Source organism: Carassius auratus, chromosome 39 (assembly GCF_003368295.1).
Source record: "Carassius auratus strain Wakin chromosome 39, ASM336829v1, whole genome shotgun sequence".
NCBI classification, from domain to species: Eukaryota; Metazoa; Chordata; class Actinopteri; order Cypriniformes; family Cyprinidae; genus Carassius; species Carassius auratus.
Window position 1 is genome coordinate 10,907,525 of NC_039281.1, and position 16,067 is coordinate 10,923,591.

Consider the following 16,067-nt stretch of genomic DNA (forward strand, 5'->3'; position numbering starts at 1 on the left):
CAGTTCTTTGCAATCTAGCTGCCCGAAACAGTTAAAAAGAACTCAAGTAATTATCAAGAACAGTAAATTCTGAAGACAATAAAGTGCAAATCAATTGGTAGATAAGAGACTCATCCTCATGCAGAGAGAGCAGAGGCGACTTTGGAAGGAAGAAGTTCACATTATACAGAGGATTTATGCAGAGGAATCTCAAGTGGGAGACCTGTAACAGGAAGAGGATGCGAGCCAGGTGGAGCTGAACTGGAAGCGGACACACATTTTAAGGCTTTTCTGTGACCAGTCTTGATCTCACAGTCAGGTTAGTTGTTATTAGGGATAGTCCTCTTGGATTGAGCTGACATAATGTGAATATTTTACACATCGGGTTTGACTTGAGAGAATCCTGTCGAGGTTTGATTTTGCATATTACATCTGCTGAATGGTGATCAATGACTGTGGGTAATGCTGTAGTCTCTTCTCTGCAAAGGTTGTTCATTCAGAACGACAATTGTTCACTGATGTGGTACACTAATATACAAAAATGCCAAAAGCCAATTCTCTCTTGACAGGAAAATGTCTTCCTCAGACTGGTTCCTTAGGGGCTGTATGGCGGGGGCTTCTCATCAGGTGGGTAATAAGGAGGAGAATAACGTGGTGGGACCATGTTTGGCCACATGAGACTGGCTCCAGACTGGGAGTCATCAGACAGGCCTGAAGAGTCAGGAAACATGCTGGCACCCTGTAAAGACATTACCACACATATAATACACCATCAAAACATTTAAAGCTAAAGCTCTAAATCAGGGTTATTATTTGAACTAAAGCCTCAAAAAACTATTATTTGAAATAAAATAAATAAAAAAGCTTAAGTGTTAAACTTACAAGGCAACATTTGTCATTTTCTCTTAGTTTATGTTTGGTTACTAAAATAAAAAAAGTAATAAATAAAAAAAGTGAAACTAAGAAATAAACATAGAGATATTTTTTAAAACAAAAACTATTTAAAAGGCAAAGAAATATGAATACTCTAAAATCAAAGTAAAAACAAAAAAATATAATTTAAAAATATTAACAAAAACTATAATAAGATACCAATGATAATAAATTATTTATATATTTTTTATACCAGGGGAATGATCTTTTTGTGCTTATTGTTTATTTGAATACATTTTGAAAAATAATGGTTTGAACTAAGTTAACAATAATTGAAAATCTTTTTGTGCTTACTGCTTATTTGCATATATTTTTTTTTAAATAATTGATTGCATTAAGCTAATGTCAATTGGCATGTGTATTTAAAACATAAAAGATAGAAATATACAATATAAACAATATATTATATAGTAATAATAATTTTATATCTACATTTCATATATTTCATATATTATTAAATATACTACAAAAAAAAAATCTATGTATGTGGTGCTGTATTATATTTTATTGTATTATACAGTTTGTATTTTTATCTCATCGAACAAGCATTGTAGAAAAAGTCTGTATCAGAGTGACTTATAAATGGCCACTAAAGCATGCAACACAAAGTGGGTTGACAGCTCAAAGTGAATGTGATTACCTGGAGGTCATAGGCAGTGTATGGAGGTAAGCAGGGGGCAGTGTTGTAAAAAGCGTTGTTAGATGTTGTGGGTCGAGGAGTCTCTTGAGGCGGAGGAATAGGGAGCGGTTCTGGCTCGCAGGAATCTGGTGCTGCTGAAGGCATCTTAATAAAAATATCCAGGTTCTTAGAAATCATACAAAATGCATCTGTATAAGTTGTTTGCACTGCATTTCAATCTCACCATGTCCTTGAAGCCCCCCAGCACCGCGGCGGTGATGATGCCCAGAAACAGAGCAACGATGTTGAGGACAGTAGCAGACCACAGCAGGTGGTAAAGATGCACAACGTCCTGGCAGCTCCGCACCTCTGTGTACTCATGGTAACCTCCTCGCAGTTCCACTCGACTGAGATCATGACGAGAGAAATGTATTATCTCAAGAGAATCATAAAAAGAAATAGACATGTAGGTGACAGGCAGAGCAACAAAAGAGGTAAAGCGTGACCAGACCAGTGATTCATGCAAAAGAAAAGACCAAAACCATCTGCATACCAGTGCACATCACTCTTAAGACGAGCATGAAATGGATAAATATATCCAGTCTCCTTATTTAAGCTCACTGTCATCAAAGACTTCTTTACTTTTAACCTAAATCACTACTGTCACTCCTCACCTGTGAAACAGGAATCTTAGTTCCTTTCACTTCACGAGTAAAGTAACTGTACGTAAAGTACAGCGACTGTACACAGCCACACTCAAGATTTTAACAACAACAAATAATGGGCTGTCAATGTCACTGAGAGTCTAAAAGTGAAAAGACCTACTTCCAAATCATGGAGGATTTCCTAAATTTTTTCAAAACATCTTTATTCTGTAGTCCCATAAGAGGATGCTCTCTGAAACATAAATAAACACAAACGTTCTTTCGAACAGAGCTGAATTTCAGGGATAGAAGCACACAGCATACAGGCAAATATAAACCAGAACTTAACCAGGGTAAAACAAAGATAGCATAGTTGTTGTTTTTTTCTCTCTCAGATTGCCTGTTTGCAGAGGGTATCCTAGGACGGATGTATCCAAATGGGACTCGCTCACACACATACTTGCCACAGTTGTAAAGGTCACAGCAGTAGCAGGTGTTGCTCTTCACGCGCAGGTTACAGGAGACCCGAGATGCAGTTTGACAGTGGACCTGAAAGACACATGTGTTTTCTAAATGTATCCTAATATACTATTAACAAAAAACCCTTAAATTCAGAGGCAAGAGCGCTTCTCTCAAGCTGACGACTCACATCTGAATCAAACGCGGTCCTGCTGGAGTAATATACACATCGGCCAGCATATAGTGGTCTGAGGTCCTTTGAAACAACAACAGCAGTATGCCATGACAGAGCTTTAACTGAAATGATTTTCTGAGGAAATGCTTTTTCAATAACATGGTGTGGAAGCACTTACTATATGTCTTGCAGCAAAAATACCATCCACTATAGCACAACAGAAGGCTGCCACCACACCGAAGCTGATGAAGACAATGGAGGCCACCAGCTGTAAGCAGAACAGCAATGTCAGCATATTCACCTGCTGTAGTAGCTCTATGCACGTGCATTCACACCTGGGCACTACTACTATGTATGATTCCTATAGAGACTTTATGTTGAAGTGGTTTGTCTAAGATCTTGTAGATGTGTCTATTATGGGAAATGGAGATAATCTGGACTGAATGGATTCTGCCTTATTGCCACATTACTTTGATGATTTCCCTGCCATTTCACAACCACACCAGTCACTCCATTCTCTCTGCAATCAAAAGCACTTTGCCGAGGCATGTCTAGTGGCACTGTTTGATAGAGAAAATGGAAAACATTTAACTGCCTGAATCTGATTAATAAATAATATCATTTTGAGTGTTGTTCTTGATATATCTAATCTAAATCAATCCAATCAATCAATCTCAAAATAAGCAATTCTCTCCTTAAAAAAAAAAAGACCCGTGGAAATGCTTCTGTTTTGGATTTTTCTAATTTAATAAAAAATGCTATCTTATGTATTTTAATATTTTTATTTTATATAATACAATATAATATTAATACCGTACTGTTCAAATGTTTGTTATTCAGCAAGGATGCATTTGATTGATCAAAAATAATAGTAAAGACATTTATAATGTTTACAAAAGGAATCACAGTTAACTTTTAACAGCTTTCAACATTGATAATAATAAAACAAAAGGTTTTTAAGCGACAAAACAGCATATTAGAATTATTTCTGAAAGATTATGTGAGGCTAAACACTGGATCAATGATTCTGAAAACTTTTATGATATTTCAAAATATTACTGTATTTTTGATCAAATAAATGCGTCCTTGGAGAACATAAAATACATATTTCAAAAACATATTACAAATTCTTCTGAATGCTAGTGTATATAATATTTAAATACTGTAATAATAATTCAATTATTTTTATATTATTGAATATATTAAAATAAATATATATATATATATATTTTATTTAGATTTATCTTATAAATCATTATAAGTATATTATTATATATAATAGTTATATTATTTCTTTTTACTGTATACAACTTATGTAATTGATGTAATAATTAGTAAAAAGGATAAAAAAATTGTCATATGTTTCAGAATGTCTTAATATTTAGTTTCATGCAGCTAAATATTAAATATTTATTAATATTTAGTCTCTATTTTGCCATAATGACAGCAGCGTTGAAGCTGCATGAACTGAGTGAAACCTGATGATCATGTCTTCCAGCATGATCTGAAAATTATCCAAAGAGCATCTTGTGCTTCACTGGAAACAAGAACATCTGACCATCTGTACAAAAGGATTGGACATGCTCAATTCTACAAATTTGCTTATTTGATTACGGACCCAGAAATAGTGCAAAAGCATCACAACACTTTGTTCCTTGTTTTACATTATTCAAAAAATAACCAATACTTATTTCCAGGTAGCTCAGACTACCAGACACCACAATACATGCTCTAACCACTTCGTCTCCAAGGGTGGAGCGTGTATGCTACTCTCTCCCAGCAGTAACTGTCCCTGTGTGTCTATGATCTGGCCAGCTATGCCATCCTCATGCATTCTTATTTGGATTGTGGCACCTCCTATTCCCTCTGCACTGAAATGGCTTCTGAAAATTCCTGCCTGGACATCCATCCCGCTCCCCTTACACTGAGCTATTTCTGGGTGCATCTCACCACAGGGGCTGCAACATGCCCTGCCATTCGAGCTCAAACTTGTGAGCCATTTCTGCCATTATGACACAACTAAAAACAGGCAGTTGATTCTCGAAAATGTTTTTGTGTGTGCGAGTATTTTGGTTAGAATTGGATTAGAATTTGGTTTGAATTTTGGTGTCTATTGGATGATGGAATGCACAAACACAGAATCCGATATGAGCAGTGTAATAAAAGACCCTTACCATCTGCCTCTTATTCTCTATCAAATGGGCGCCAATGATTCCCAGAAAGGACCCGAAGCCGAGCTGAAAGTTTTAAAACTAGTATTAATATCCAACATACAATCTCTCATTCCCACAAAGCCTTTGTCTTTCTCCAAGCAGTATAGTTTATTTTATGGTGTGGTCAACATATAGATGAAATCTGGCCCCACCATATAGTATTTCAAAACAGTCGATCCTCTAAGAATACTTGGAAAACACCTGTTACTTGTACAAAACGTTCAGGACTGTTACTTAAGCTTGTATGTTTCTCCTAGAGTGTTGAACAAAATGATACTTGCTGCTGAATAAAGAATTGATGAGTTCACTCAGTTCCTTACAGTAATAAAGTAATGACCACTGGTCACCATAACGGTGGGCCAAGCGGAAAATAATTAAACGTGAGGCGGGCCTTTCCTTCCCCGCAGTACTTTACATCACAAACCCACTTTTAGACAAAGAGGATAGTTCGCAGTCTGTTCTACGCACGACTATGAACATTAGTAGCATACTTACAATGACTCCTGGATAGTAGCCACCGACAGTGATGTTCTGCGTCCTGGTAGTAGCGGCCAGACCAAAGACCAGGATGAGTATGGAGACGATAAGGAGCATCACTGTTACTATGATGGACTTCCTTTTCCTCCTCTTAAATGATCCTGGATAAGACAGTGGAGTAGGAAGATGTCATGGCACAACACGCCCTTCCTTCAGGCAGCATTTGGTTACTCGTGCTTTCATTTTAGGCACGTTCGTTTTTGGGTAAAGCAAAGCAAAGCAAAACAACCAGTGTATTTGATCTCTCGTATGTGTATTATAGTGGCCTATCTACAGCTAAAAAGGCATGGCCACATCCCAAAAAAACCCAGATATATGTAGGTGATGGGTTTCCATCACTAAACAAAACATATTTTGACTATGCAATAAAATGTCACTTATGGTTGTGTATTTTTTATTAACAATATCAATCGGTGTTACATCGACATTCGTTGAGACATGCAAGAATGTAGGTTACGGAACGCTTATTATTCTCTCTGGTGCTACTATATTCTAAAAATTACAATGAATAAACGGTGCTAATCGCGTTTAAATATAAATACAAACGTAAATTGTCCTCCGTGTGAGCATAATGGTCTGAGGGCGCCGTGAATGCCGTTGACCTTGTAGGCTACTTACCCATCGCATCTGAGACTGGTATACCGCTGCCTTGCGCATTCAGCCCCGCTGGCATTGTAACGTCAGGTTATGCAGCATTAGCTGCAGTTGTGACTTCAAATCAAAAACAAAGAACCTAGTCACTAAGACAAAGATGCCTTTCCCCGGAGTTAATGAATTGAAACTCCTTTCCTGCCGTGGCATTCTCTGACGACATTCGTCCCCCGTGTAGCCGAGCTTCTCTCATCAGCATCCGAGTCTGTTGTTCATGAATCCGTTGCCCTCATCCCTTCAGCAGAACGCCGCACGGAGTACAGCACTGCGCATGCGCAAACCAGAACCGCTCGCGTGGGTCAGGAGAAGTCGTGATCGGAAGAGAGAGAGTCATTTCAAACAGTCCGTTTCAGAGGCTACCTGTTTCACACAGTCTATGAAAACAACCTGTGCAAAAATAGATTCAGAGGTTCTTAGCGTCATAACGTTGTTGTCCCTGAATGCATGTAACACGTTTTAAACTTTAAAGTGAAGTCATGTGTGAGCACAAATTGTTGTTTATTACTTAAGGGTGTTTGTAATTTCATGCTTCCTTCCAAGTATGATTCAGTTTATAAAAACTAATGCTCTTTAGAACTAGAATTCCAAAAGACCGACTAAAAACAAGTTATTGTGTTGCTGGGCTGCATAGTAAATGTTTACATAATTCTACATTCACAACCTCGCTTCAAATTAGTTACATTACACACATAAATAATTACTCATCATGCATATCCTGAGAATAATGCAGTTGCTTGCTAGCCCTCCCTACAAAAATGGCTATTTGAAAGTCTCAGAACTAAAAGCAATATCAAAGTAATGAAAGTGCGCCACCATCAGGTAGTTAAGAGACACAAAAAGTTAGGGGGAAAAAAAATCGATAGTTACTGATAAATTCTGAATAATACCCCCCACCCCCGCCATTTTTTCTATTTGCATTTTGTTTAATTTATTTTTTACTCGTGCAACTTGAAATATAGTTGACATAGGCTACACCAGACTCATTTTAAAACAGTAGGCCTATAGCGCAGCCATTGTTTATATCGCTCTCTCTCTCTCTCTCTCTCTCTCTCACAGACACACACACATGCATAAAAATTATATCTGATGTGATGCAGAGTTTAAAATGTCATCAGTTAAAAGCCATACATGGGTATACACATTCTCCTGGCTAATTGCTGCTACCCACTGCGACGTAAAATAGGCCTATTTCGTAGGCAAGTGTATTAAATGTATTTGAATGGATTCCTACATCGCTTTTCATTTTTACAAAAGCAAGCATTCACTACTACTTAAGTGTTTGCTTGTGTACAAAATTAAGGATAAAACACTACATTAAATATATTGATCTCAATTCCTCCAGCCTAGTTTTGTCACAAAGTAAAAGATTGCATTTTCTCGTTTCCCTCCTTGATGGTCTTTCTTTGAATGACCTGCTCTCTACCAAAGAAAGCAGAAAGAACCAGACAAGACCGAATTTTCCATGACGCGAGTTCTTTTCAGGTTTAAAAAAATCAGCGGCTTCACGGAGCTCAACGTGACCTGTGTACAAATATGAAGCTTGATTACAACTTTCCCAATATATTACGCTTTTGACCCCAGCGCAGACCAAAGCTGGCACACGTTTCACAATTTTGCGTTCGTGTTTTTAATGCTTTATGTAATGCGCGTGAATACTCTCTTCAGTTCAGCCCAGCGAGTCAATGGGATTGTTTAGTGAAGGCTCCTGCACACTAACCCTCACTGTTCTAATGTGGTTGCCGACTTAGTGATTGCATGACAACGGCAAATGTAGATCAGAACAGAAACTCATAATGATGTGGGTCTATGATTAGAGCTTGTTTAAGCAGACAATGAGACTATTGGTGTGCGTGTGCAGAATTCCACACAACACTAAACGAAGCTGTTGCCAAAAAACTCCACTTCCATCCCACCCCCACTTTTCCCTCTCCAGCTCAACTCCATTCACTAGTATGAGGCTCGACTCCTAGCGAGAAGAAGCTCCTCTGCACCCAACATCCGTTGTAAGAGAAAAACTCAATGAAATTCAAGAACAAATCTTGAGCAGAATTAACGTTTGTGCAGCCAGCGAGTGAACCTGAAGAAATCGCCTCAGTGCGTTTATCAAGACTTTATTTTGGGGGCACTTTTAAAATTAACGTTTTTTTACCCCCCTAAGGGCTTCCCCCCATTTTTTTTTTACACAGAAGACATCGAAACATTCTCTTGTCTTTTTTTTATTTTTTTTTTTTTAATTCTCTTGTCTTTTTTTTTTACGAAAAAAGTCTGACCAATTGTTTCACACAGTATTTGACTTTCTTGGACTGCTGCAGATTTTATTTCTGGATTGAAATCTCGCAGTAAATCGCCTGGACCTCTCGCATATGTGATTGGTTTAACAAGTACCTTTATTCTTCAGTGAGAGATCATGGAGCGCGACTCTACCGAGGGAGGGGCGGAGGAACTGCTCCTGGAAGACAAAGTTTCAAAGCTGGCAAGTGACCATAACCATAATGCACCAGACTTATGTGGTTACTTGTGATCAGGGCATTGTAATGACCATACCTGGCTGGATTAAGTGCTCGGTGAAATATATAGTCAACAATATAACAGAACGCAGATAAACGTGGTATTACCCAACTGTAAGTCAAACTTCTTGTATCATTTTTTTTATTCATTACTGGTACAGTAAAGCTGTATCACACGAGGCATTTGAAAATCCCTCTGGTATCTTAATGAGTTGTTTCTACCTGATATGGTTGTTAAAATGAATTGTATTTATGTAAGCAGGTTAAATCTGTCAAATTAAATAACTCTGAGTACAACTTTTTTGGGGCAGTTTTATGGCAACAAGTAAGATTGGATTCATATTATTTAATGCATTAGGTATCATGAAGTAAAACGAAAAAATATATATTTCATGTTCATTCACAATACAGTAGTAAATCTTAATACAACTTGAAATGTTTTTATATCGATATTAATATCAACCTAGATTAAAAATGTGTTTTTTTTAATTGTAAGTTAATGGTAATAAATGCATTAACTAATGTTAACATGCTGAATCCCTATTGTTTCCAGATTATAACAGTTTTTAAAAGCACATTTTATGCGTGTCTTGATATTGAGCGTGAGTGTGTAACATCTGGCTGAAGAGTGACCCTACAGATCTTGTGCAGCTGTGAGAGGTTAGATCTCCCAACATGGGTCAGCGAGTGTGTGGGTCCTCTTCTGCCTCTCATAGATCAATGGGATTGTGAAACGTCTTTCATTCACATTGCTTTCATGCACTTGCTTTTCACTTTTTTGAAGATAAATATTTGTCTAACTCTTCTCCTAGCATTTCCCCATCAGACAATATTATCAACATTAAAGTGAGTTTTTAACCATTTAATGCTTATTGCAGTGGTCTTTTTTTTTTTTACACTACTTACTACTGAGATTCAGAAACATACTTATTAACTTTCCATGTTGTCTTTAGCGTGCAGGATCCCTTCCCAAACACGAACTAGCTGAGGCCATGGAAGTGGAACAGGAAGGACTGGTAGAACATCAGCCTCTGGAGCAGGATGACCTTAACTTTGAGAAATGGAAGCCCAAGCCAAAGCCCAAGAGGACGCTGCATGAGAAAATCGACGACTTAAAGACTTACCTGTGGAACGCAGAGACAAAGGAGTTTATGGGCCGCTCGGGGAAGAGCTGGAGTGAGTAACAAGACAAAATTATATTTGAATGTACACAGAAAGATACCCGTTTCAATGGCAAAACAAAGAGCATTTGTCTGTGGGTGAGAGAGTGCATCCAAATTGTACTTGGACTGTAAAGTCATTAATTAGTGATGTTCAGTCTCGCCGTAGAAGCAAAAGCAACTGAGACTATTGCTTGTCGTTTTTGCTCATTATTCCATTTTTAGTGGAGTTATGGGAATGAGTTGTGGGGATGAGGGGTGATGAACTGTGCTTCTGCTCGCTCAGACAAAGTGTGTGTGAATGTACACGATGTCACTGTGGGTGCGTGTGTGTGTGTGTGTGTGTATGTCCAAGCTTAGTGTTTACATAGGTGCACAGATAGCTTAGAGTCATCTTGACAAAAACAGACTGCCTGGGGAATGGTCCTCAGTGGGAGAGCGAATGTCACAGTCCCTTCGCTGGCCTGGGATCACATTCCATTTACCCCTACCGTGCTTTCCTCTCCTTCTTTCCCAAAGCCCCCTTGACCTCCAGATCTCTTCCAACATGCTCTCAGATCAACGGCACAACTTAGTGTAGCGTTTTTTTTTTTGTCCAAGCTCAGAACTTTTTTGGCAGCAAGCATTTCCTGAAGACGTCCGACGATGACAGAGCAGCCAATCGCGGCCTCTGAACGTCTTGTTGCTAAGCAACACAGCAAATTCCCATCGGGACAATTGCTCTAAACAGCAATGTGAAAGTTTCCTGGGGGTACAGAGGGATATCTCAATGGCCCGAATTGAGATCCATGCTTTACATAGTCATGATATGATGGGGAATGTACTGGAGGTGGATTAAATAAACAGCCGTAGTCTTCCTTAGCGCAGGGGAGGGGCTGCTGGAGTGCTGTGATGCATGTCCCATGAAAGGGAGTACAGAGGCCTCACAATGCAAGAATGGGGTGATCGGACTCCTTGGAGCTGGCTGTGGCTCTGTATGGCTGCAAAAGACCGTCAACACGATGGCAACCGGAGGTTCACAGTGTTCCTGAGTGAAAGAATTTTCACCCGGCTCAAACAGAAAGGCCTTTGTAGCTGGGGGACACAAGACGGGCTGCAGCTAGTCCCTGTGAAATTGTCTGTGAAGCAAAAGCCATTTAGTTTGACGGCACGTCCCATCTGATCAGCTGTTAATGGACCCTTAATTGAAAATTAAAGGACATTGGCTACACTTTTTTTGCTGGGTCTTATATGCTAAGTTTCATTGACTAGTATCTTGAACACTTCCACAATGGAAGGGTTGATGAAGAATAATTAATAACCAATGAAAAGGCTTAGTATTTGAATGGTCAACTGAATGAAAGACACAAACATATAAGAAAGAAAATCCTATATGAAAAACTGTCCCATTCTGATTGCAGGGGTGCGAGCATTTCACTTTACTAATACCTTTTTACATGAATCAGAGGTTTCCTCAATTAAATCTTGTTTTATTCATCAATATTTTCTTATCTTTTTTCCCCCCAGGCCTTATTCTGCTCTTTTACTCAGCATTATACATTTTCCTTGCGGCCATGTTTGCTGGTGGTATGTGCTGCCTGATGTGGTCGATTAGTCCATATGCTCCCACCTACAACGACAGAGTGATGCCACCAGGTTAGACTAAATTGTATTTGTGAACATTAAAAGGGTATGAAAAAAGGGTTTTGGGGATGGATGGATGATTTAAAATTAGAATAGTAAATCACTTTTCATTTAAAATACAAATTAAATAGTCGAAATTAATAATTATATAAACACAATTCCAGTACATGAGCTTAATACAGTTATTCCTGTATTTTCACTGCGGTTCAAAATCTTTTGTTTCTCCCCCGGCAGGCATGACTATGTTTCCTCATGTAGATGTAGCTCATGGGTTTGACATTGCTTTCAATGCCTCTGACCGAAGCTCGTGGAGGAAGTATGCGAAAGCACTGGAAGCCCATCTGAAACGTAAGTCCTGGATGAGAGAACGACTAAGGTTACTGAGTTTGGTTTTACATTCTTTAATAAGGAAGGTACATTTTCTGTTCAGTGGGCACAGATTAAAATCGCTCCAGCACGCTGTTTAACAAATCCTGTGGTCTATAGAAATACTGACAAGGAGGGAAACCCTTTTGTGTGCTCAGTGTAACTGCTCAGTGCTGCCAGGGCCCCTCTTTTTGTTCTGGCCTCTAAGTTGTAGAGGCCAGGCTGGGCAGCAACCATTGTTTGGTTATTTTATGGTCTATCTCAGTCTGTCTCTTTCTTCCATCTCTTTTATTACGGTTTCCCGCCATGGCTGTGTTCAGCCTATGACGATGGAGTGCAGGATAGGCGGAACATTAACTGCGAGGGAAATACGTATTTCAAGCAAGAAGACTTGGAGGAGAGTGCCGAGCGCAAGGCATGTCAGTTTAAGAGGTCCTGGCTGGGTGAATGCTCCGGCCTGAAGGACAAGGATTTCGGCTACTCAAAGGGAAAACCCTGCATCCTTGTCAAAATGAATCGGGTGAGATTATAATATACTGTACAAATGTTATTTTGTTTGCTGAACAAAATCTCTCCAAAAAGTGAATAATTAAAGCTCTGGAGCTCTAGTGCCATCTTGTGGTTAAAATAAACAAATACTAAATGGCCAAATCCTGGAGTTAAACATATTAAGCGATCAAGTCAGTCTCAATGGTTAATTCAGTGGCATGTCAGACACTTGACTGTTTTCTGTTGTGACAGATTCTCGGGTATCTGCCTGGTCAAGGCACTCCAGTAAATGTTACATGTGGAGTAAAGGTAACAATTAATGATTGGCACAATCTATTAATACTTTATAAATAACTAAGCAGAATAATTATACAGTGTCTTTGTAGTATCTAACAATTTTGGATCTCCTTCAATGCTTTTACAGAAAGGGTCAACTGAAGGCCTCGGAGAAGTCCAGTTTTTTCCGGAAAATATCTTCAACTTGCGGTACTATCCCTATTATGGGAAACTGAGACATGTAAGTGATCCTACTTAACATTTATCTCAGAATTCCTCCTGACTTATTTCATAGCATTTTCCACCATTTCTACAAACAGGTGAACTACTCTTCCCCGCTGGTGGCTGTGCGCTTTCCTAGTGTCCAGTATGACACCCAACTACACGTTCAATGCAAACTGAATGGCAAAGGCATCATCAACGATTCACCAACTGACCGTTTCCTGGGTAGTGTGTCTTTCACTTTAGAAGTGGGTGCGTAGGGTGGTAGTAGACCTAGAAACATTGAAATTAAACTTCTCAGAGTATGTTATAATAAATGAAATAGCACACTGGGTGTTGTCGTTACCCATTAGCCCTCTGATTATGTCTCCGGCAGCCACTGTGCTATTCTTGTCAGAGCTGTGTTTCTACACTACTTTTTCATAAAAGGAATTTCCCTGTATGCAAAGACTGAGATTCATAGATCACATTCAGTAATGTAACATCCAACCACTAGAGACTGACCTGCTTGGATTTGATTATGAAAAGATATCCAAATACAGTAAGTAGGTTGCAATTATAGCTATTGAGGCATAATCACTCTACAGTGAGACATAGGAAAGACAATTCTCTTTAGAATTAACATTTATTAAACCTTTTTATCAGTTCTTTTGCTAAGTCAAATGTGTATATAACACAAATTAAAACAAAAAAAAAAAATTTTTTTTATGATTCTTCTATTAAGTCAGTCTCCTTTAAATTCCCCCTTTGAATAAAGAAAAAGGCCGAAAACTGCTTAACATTATCCTTATGCTTTGCTAATTTAAATGAATAACAATCAGATATGGTTTAGAATTAATAATTGATTGTACATTTTTGGATTAATTTTTTTCCACCTTTTTTTTTGGATGTGCAACTAAATTTTTATTCCAGTGGCAAATGTATTTTACTGAAATGTGGGACAGAAATCCCATTTCATCATTTTCACAGAGCTTCATAATGAAGTACAAGTTGATCTTTCTTTTTCAAGCATGCAACTAACTCTTCTTAAAAACGGAATAGAGTATGTCACATAATTCATCCCTGAGTGAAACTATCTGCTCAGTTGCCTGTAAGGAGGATTTCAACAGTATTATTTATTAATTGTATTTGAATATATTGACATGGTACAAACAGTTACAAAGTGTAATAGTGAGATGGAAATTGGTAACTGCACATCTTTGTTATTCAGTAAATGCAACAAAATATCCACTTGCTGACAAAGATTTGCCAGCTCATGTTTTAAACGCACTCATGATGTTCTAGCATAAACAATAAAGATGGATGAGATTTAACGGAATCAAACCTTTCTGCTCAGTTTACCATTCTGTTTAAAAGTAACAAATCAGTTGTGATATGCATAATATTGTCCCTAATGATAAATTGCTTAAGATGGTCACTTAAGATGGTTAAAAAAAACAGCACTATGTTCAAACTTCAATGCAGTTATGTGCATTCAGTAATAGGCATACGTGGTATGCAGGTCAAAGTGAGATGCTTCCACTAACAGAGGCAGAATTTATGACATCAGTAACTTTTATAGCAACACTGCTGATCAGAGTCCATCAGTGGAAGCTAGAGGTTATAACTGAAAGCATGTGAACTGTGTAAAACTGCAGTTACTTAACGCCCCAGGTCTAATGTGAAATCAGCACTGTACTGAGATTCTCAAAAAGAGGTCAGGGCAAGAGAACAAAGAGAGACGAAGACTACTGTACAAAAAATAAAATAAAAGCCATTTTATTGATTTTTTTTTCTTCCCAATTTTAACCAGCATTCTTAACATAACACATCAAGGGCCTATAGAGAAGGAACAAAGAAACAACTAAAAGGCACACTATAGTACAACAATAAATCCCTTGGGGGTTTTTAAGAAAAATTAAATTGTACACAAATGGACTGGTTCGGACACGTTAGTGTTTTCATGATGCAAAGCAGAAAAGACAGAAAATACACAGGAACTTGTAGCTTTGGTCTTAGCAATGGTGTATTTTGAACATTGTATTCCTGTGTCCAGAGAAATGACAAACTAAATCCACAAACCCCATGTACTAATAGGCCTTTTATAACACTTCCAACATTCCCTGAGAGGGACCTTATGAAATCAACTAAAGCATGATCTACAAAATATTCATGTTCAATGCTGGTAAAAGTAAAAAAAATAAAATAAAAAAAATTACATTGTGTCCCTTTATAATACAATGTGCTTAGTGCAATAGTGTGACTTATCAGATCTGCCGATTAAGAAAATGCATCAGGATACTTTTCACCCCTATAGTTTAGGCAACAACTGATTCACGACAACACAATTACAGAACGAATTGAGCATTTACATTCAATAGTTAATGAACTCAAAAGATTCTTAATTCTAAAACTGCATCATTCAGTCATAATGATAGTTCACATGAATAAGTCACAGCATTCAGAACTGAGCATCCATAGAGCATAATTTTTCCCCCATGCATTTAACATACAGAGCAATGCCAGTAGATTTTTACAGCCTGTGCTTACACGAAACAAGTGAATCATGCCGGCTGACATTGCTTCAAGAGTGATCAAGCTGAAATATGCCACATCATTCATAAAATGTTTAAATCATACACAGGAAATTATTAGAGCTCAGAGATATAATTATGTAGTAATGCTATAACTGTGCAATCAAATGTGTTAGAAATAGGGGTGTCATCAGCAGTTAGTGCTGGCAGATGAGGAGGGTCGAGCAACTTGCAGAGCAAAAGAGGAAGCCAACAGGACCGGAAGAGAGAGGAGGAGCAAGTATAAATGGTAAAAGGACAGGGCAGGTTTAGAGGCAAGATGGTAGCAGCTTGGGTTGTTATACGGACTGGTAACCAGTGCGACTCTTCCGCCGGCCAATCAGGTAAGAGATAAGCACTAGGATGATAAGGAAGCTGAGAGCCACACCCACAGCAATGGGTACAAGAAAACTCAAATCAGAATCCAGAAAGCATTCCTCCGCTGGGAGAAAGGGAGAAAGAAAGGGAGGGTGAGTGATTATGGAAAGAACATAGTACCGTTACGCACTCCAAAGATTTTGTTAATCACAACAGGACTCACAATTCAGTCAGATCGATGCAGAATAAGCATTGTATTTTGTGCCATACAGGCCTACTTTATAATCACCATGTTACATAATGTACTGGAAAGGGAATACAATAAAATATTTGAAATGAGACTC

At 38.2% G+C, this 16,067-nt stretch overlaps 2 protein-coding genes across 6 annotated transcripts; one reads left to right on the forward strand and one right to left on the reverse strand.

Moving 5' to 3' along the window:
- Positions 1 to 81: 81 nt before the first annotated feature.
- LOC113057897 (transmembrane protein 255A-like) lies at positions 82 to 6,362 on the reverse strand. 3 transcript variants are annotated; one of them, XM_026225475.1, is made up of 10 exons: positions 6,178 to 6,362; positions 5,518 to 5,660; positions 4,984 to 5,046; positions 2,988 to 3,077; positions 2,825 to 2,890; positions 2,636 to 2,724; positions 2,357 to 2,428; positions 1,776 to 1,938; positions 1,553 to 1,696; positions 83 to 718 (listed from the first exon to the last, which is right to left on the reverse strand). In XM_026225475.1, the coding sequence occupies exons 1-10, from the start codon at positions 6,230 to 6,232 to the stop codon at positions 575 to 577; spliced, it is 1,029 nt and encodes a 342-aa protein (XP_026081260.1). In that variant the 5' UTR covers positions 6,233 to 6,362; the 3' UTR covers positions 83 to 574. The 3 variants fall into 3 exon arrangements, with proteins under 3 accessions (XP_026081259.1, XP_026081260.1, XP_026081261.1); XM_026225474.1 differs by having other exon boundaries at positions 82 to 718; positions 2,357 to 2,724; XM_026225476.1 differs by lacking the exon at positions 2,357 to 2,428.
- Positions 6,363 to 8,234: 1,872 nt separating this feature from the next.
- On the forward strand, positions 8,235 to 14,171 carry LOC113057898 (protein ATP1B4-like). 3 transcript variants are annotated; one of them, XM_026225477.1, is made up of 9 exons: positions 8,241 to 8,831; positions 9,530 to 9,563; positions 9,671 to 9,893; positions 11,384 to 11,512; positions 11,735 to 11,848; positions 12,187 to 12,386; positions 12,608 to 12,664; positions 12,780 to 12,872; positions 12,952 to 14,171. In XM_026225477.1, exons 3-9 carry the CDS (start codon positions 9,710 to 9,712, stop codon positions 13,111 to 13,113), a joined length of 939 nt encoding a protein of 312 aa, XP_026081262.1. In that variant the 5' UTR covers positions 8,241 to 8,831; positions 9,530 to 9,563; positions 9,671 to 9,709; the 3' UTR covers positions 13,114 to 14,171. The 3 variants fall into 3 exon arrangements, with proteins under 3 accessions (XP_026081264.1, XP_026081262.1, XP_026081263.1); XM_026225479.1 differs by lacking the exon at positions 9,530 to 9,563 and having other exon boundaries at positions 8,235 to 8,683; XM_026225478.1 differs by lacking the exon at positions 9,530 to 9,563.
- Positions 14,172 to 16,067: the final 1,896 nt, after the last annotated feature.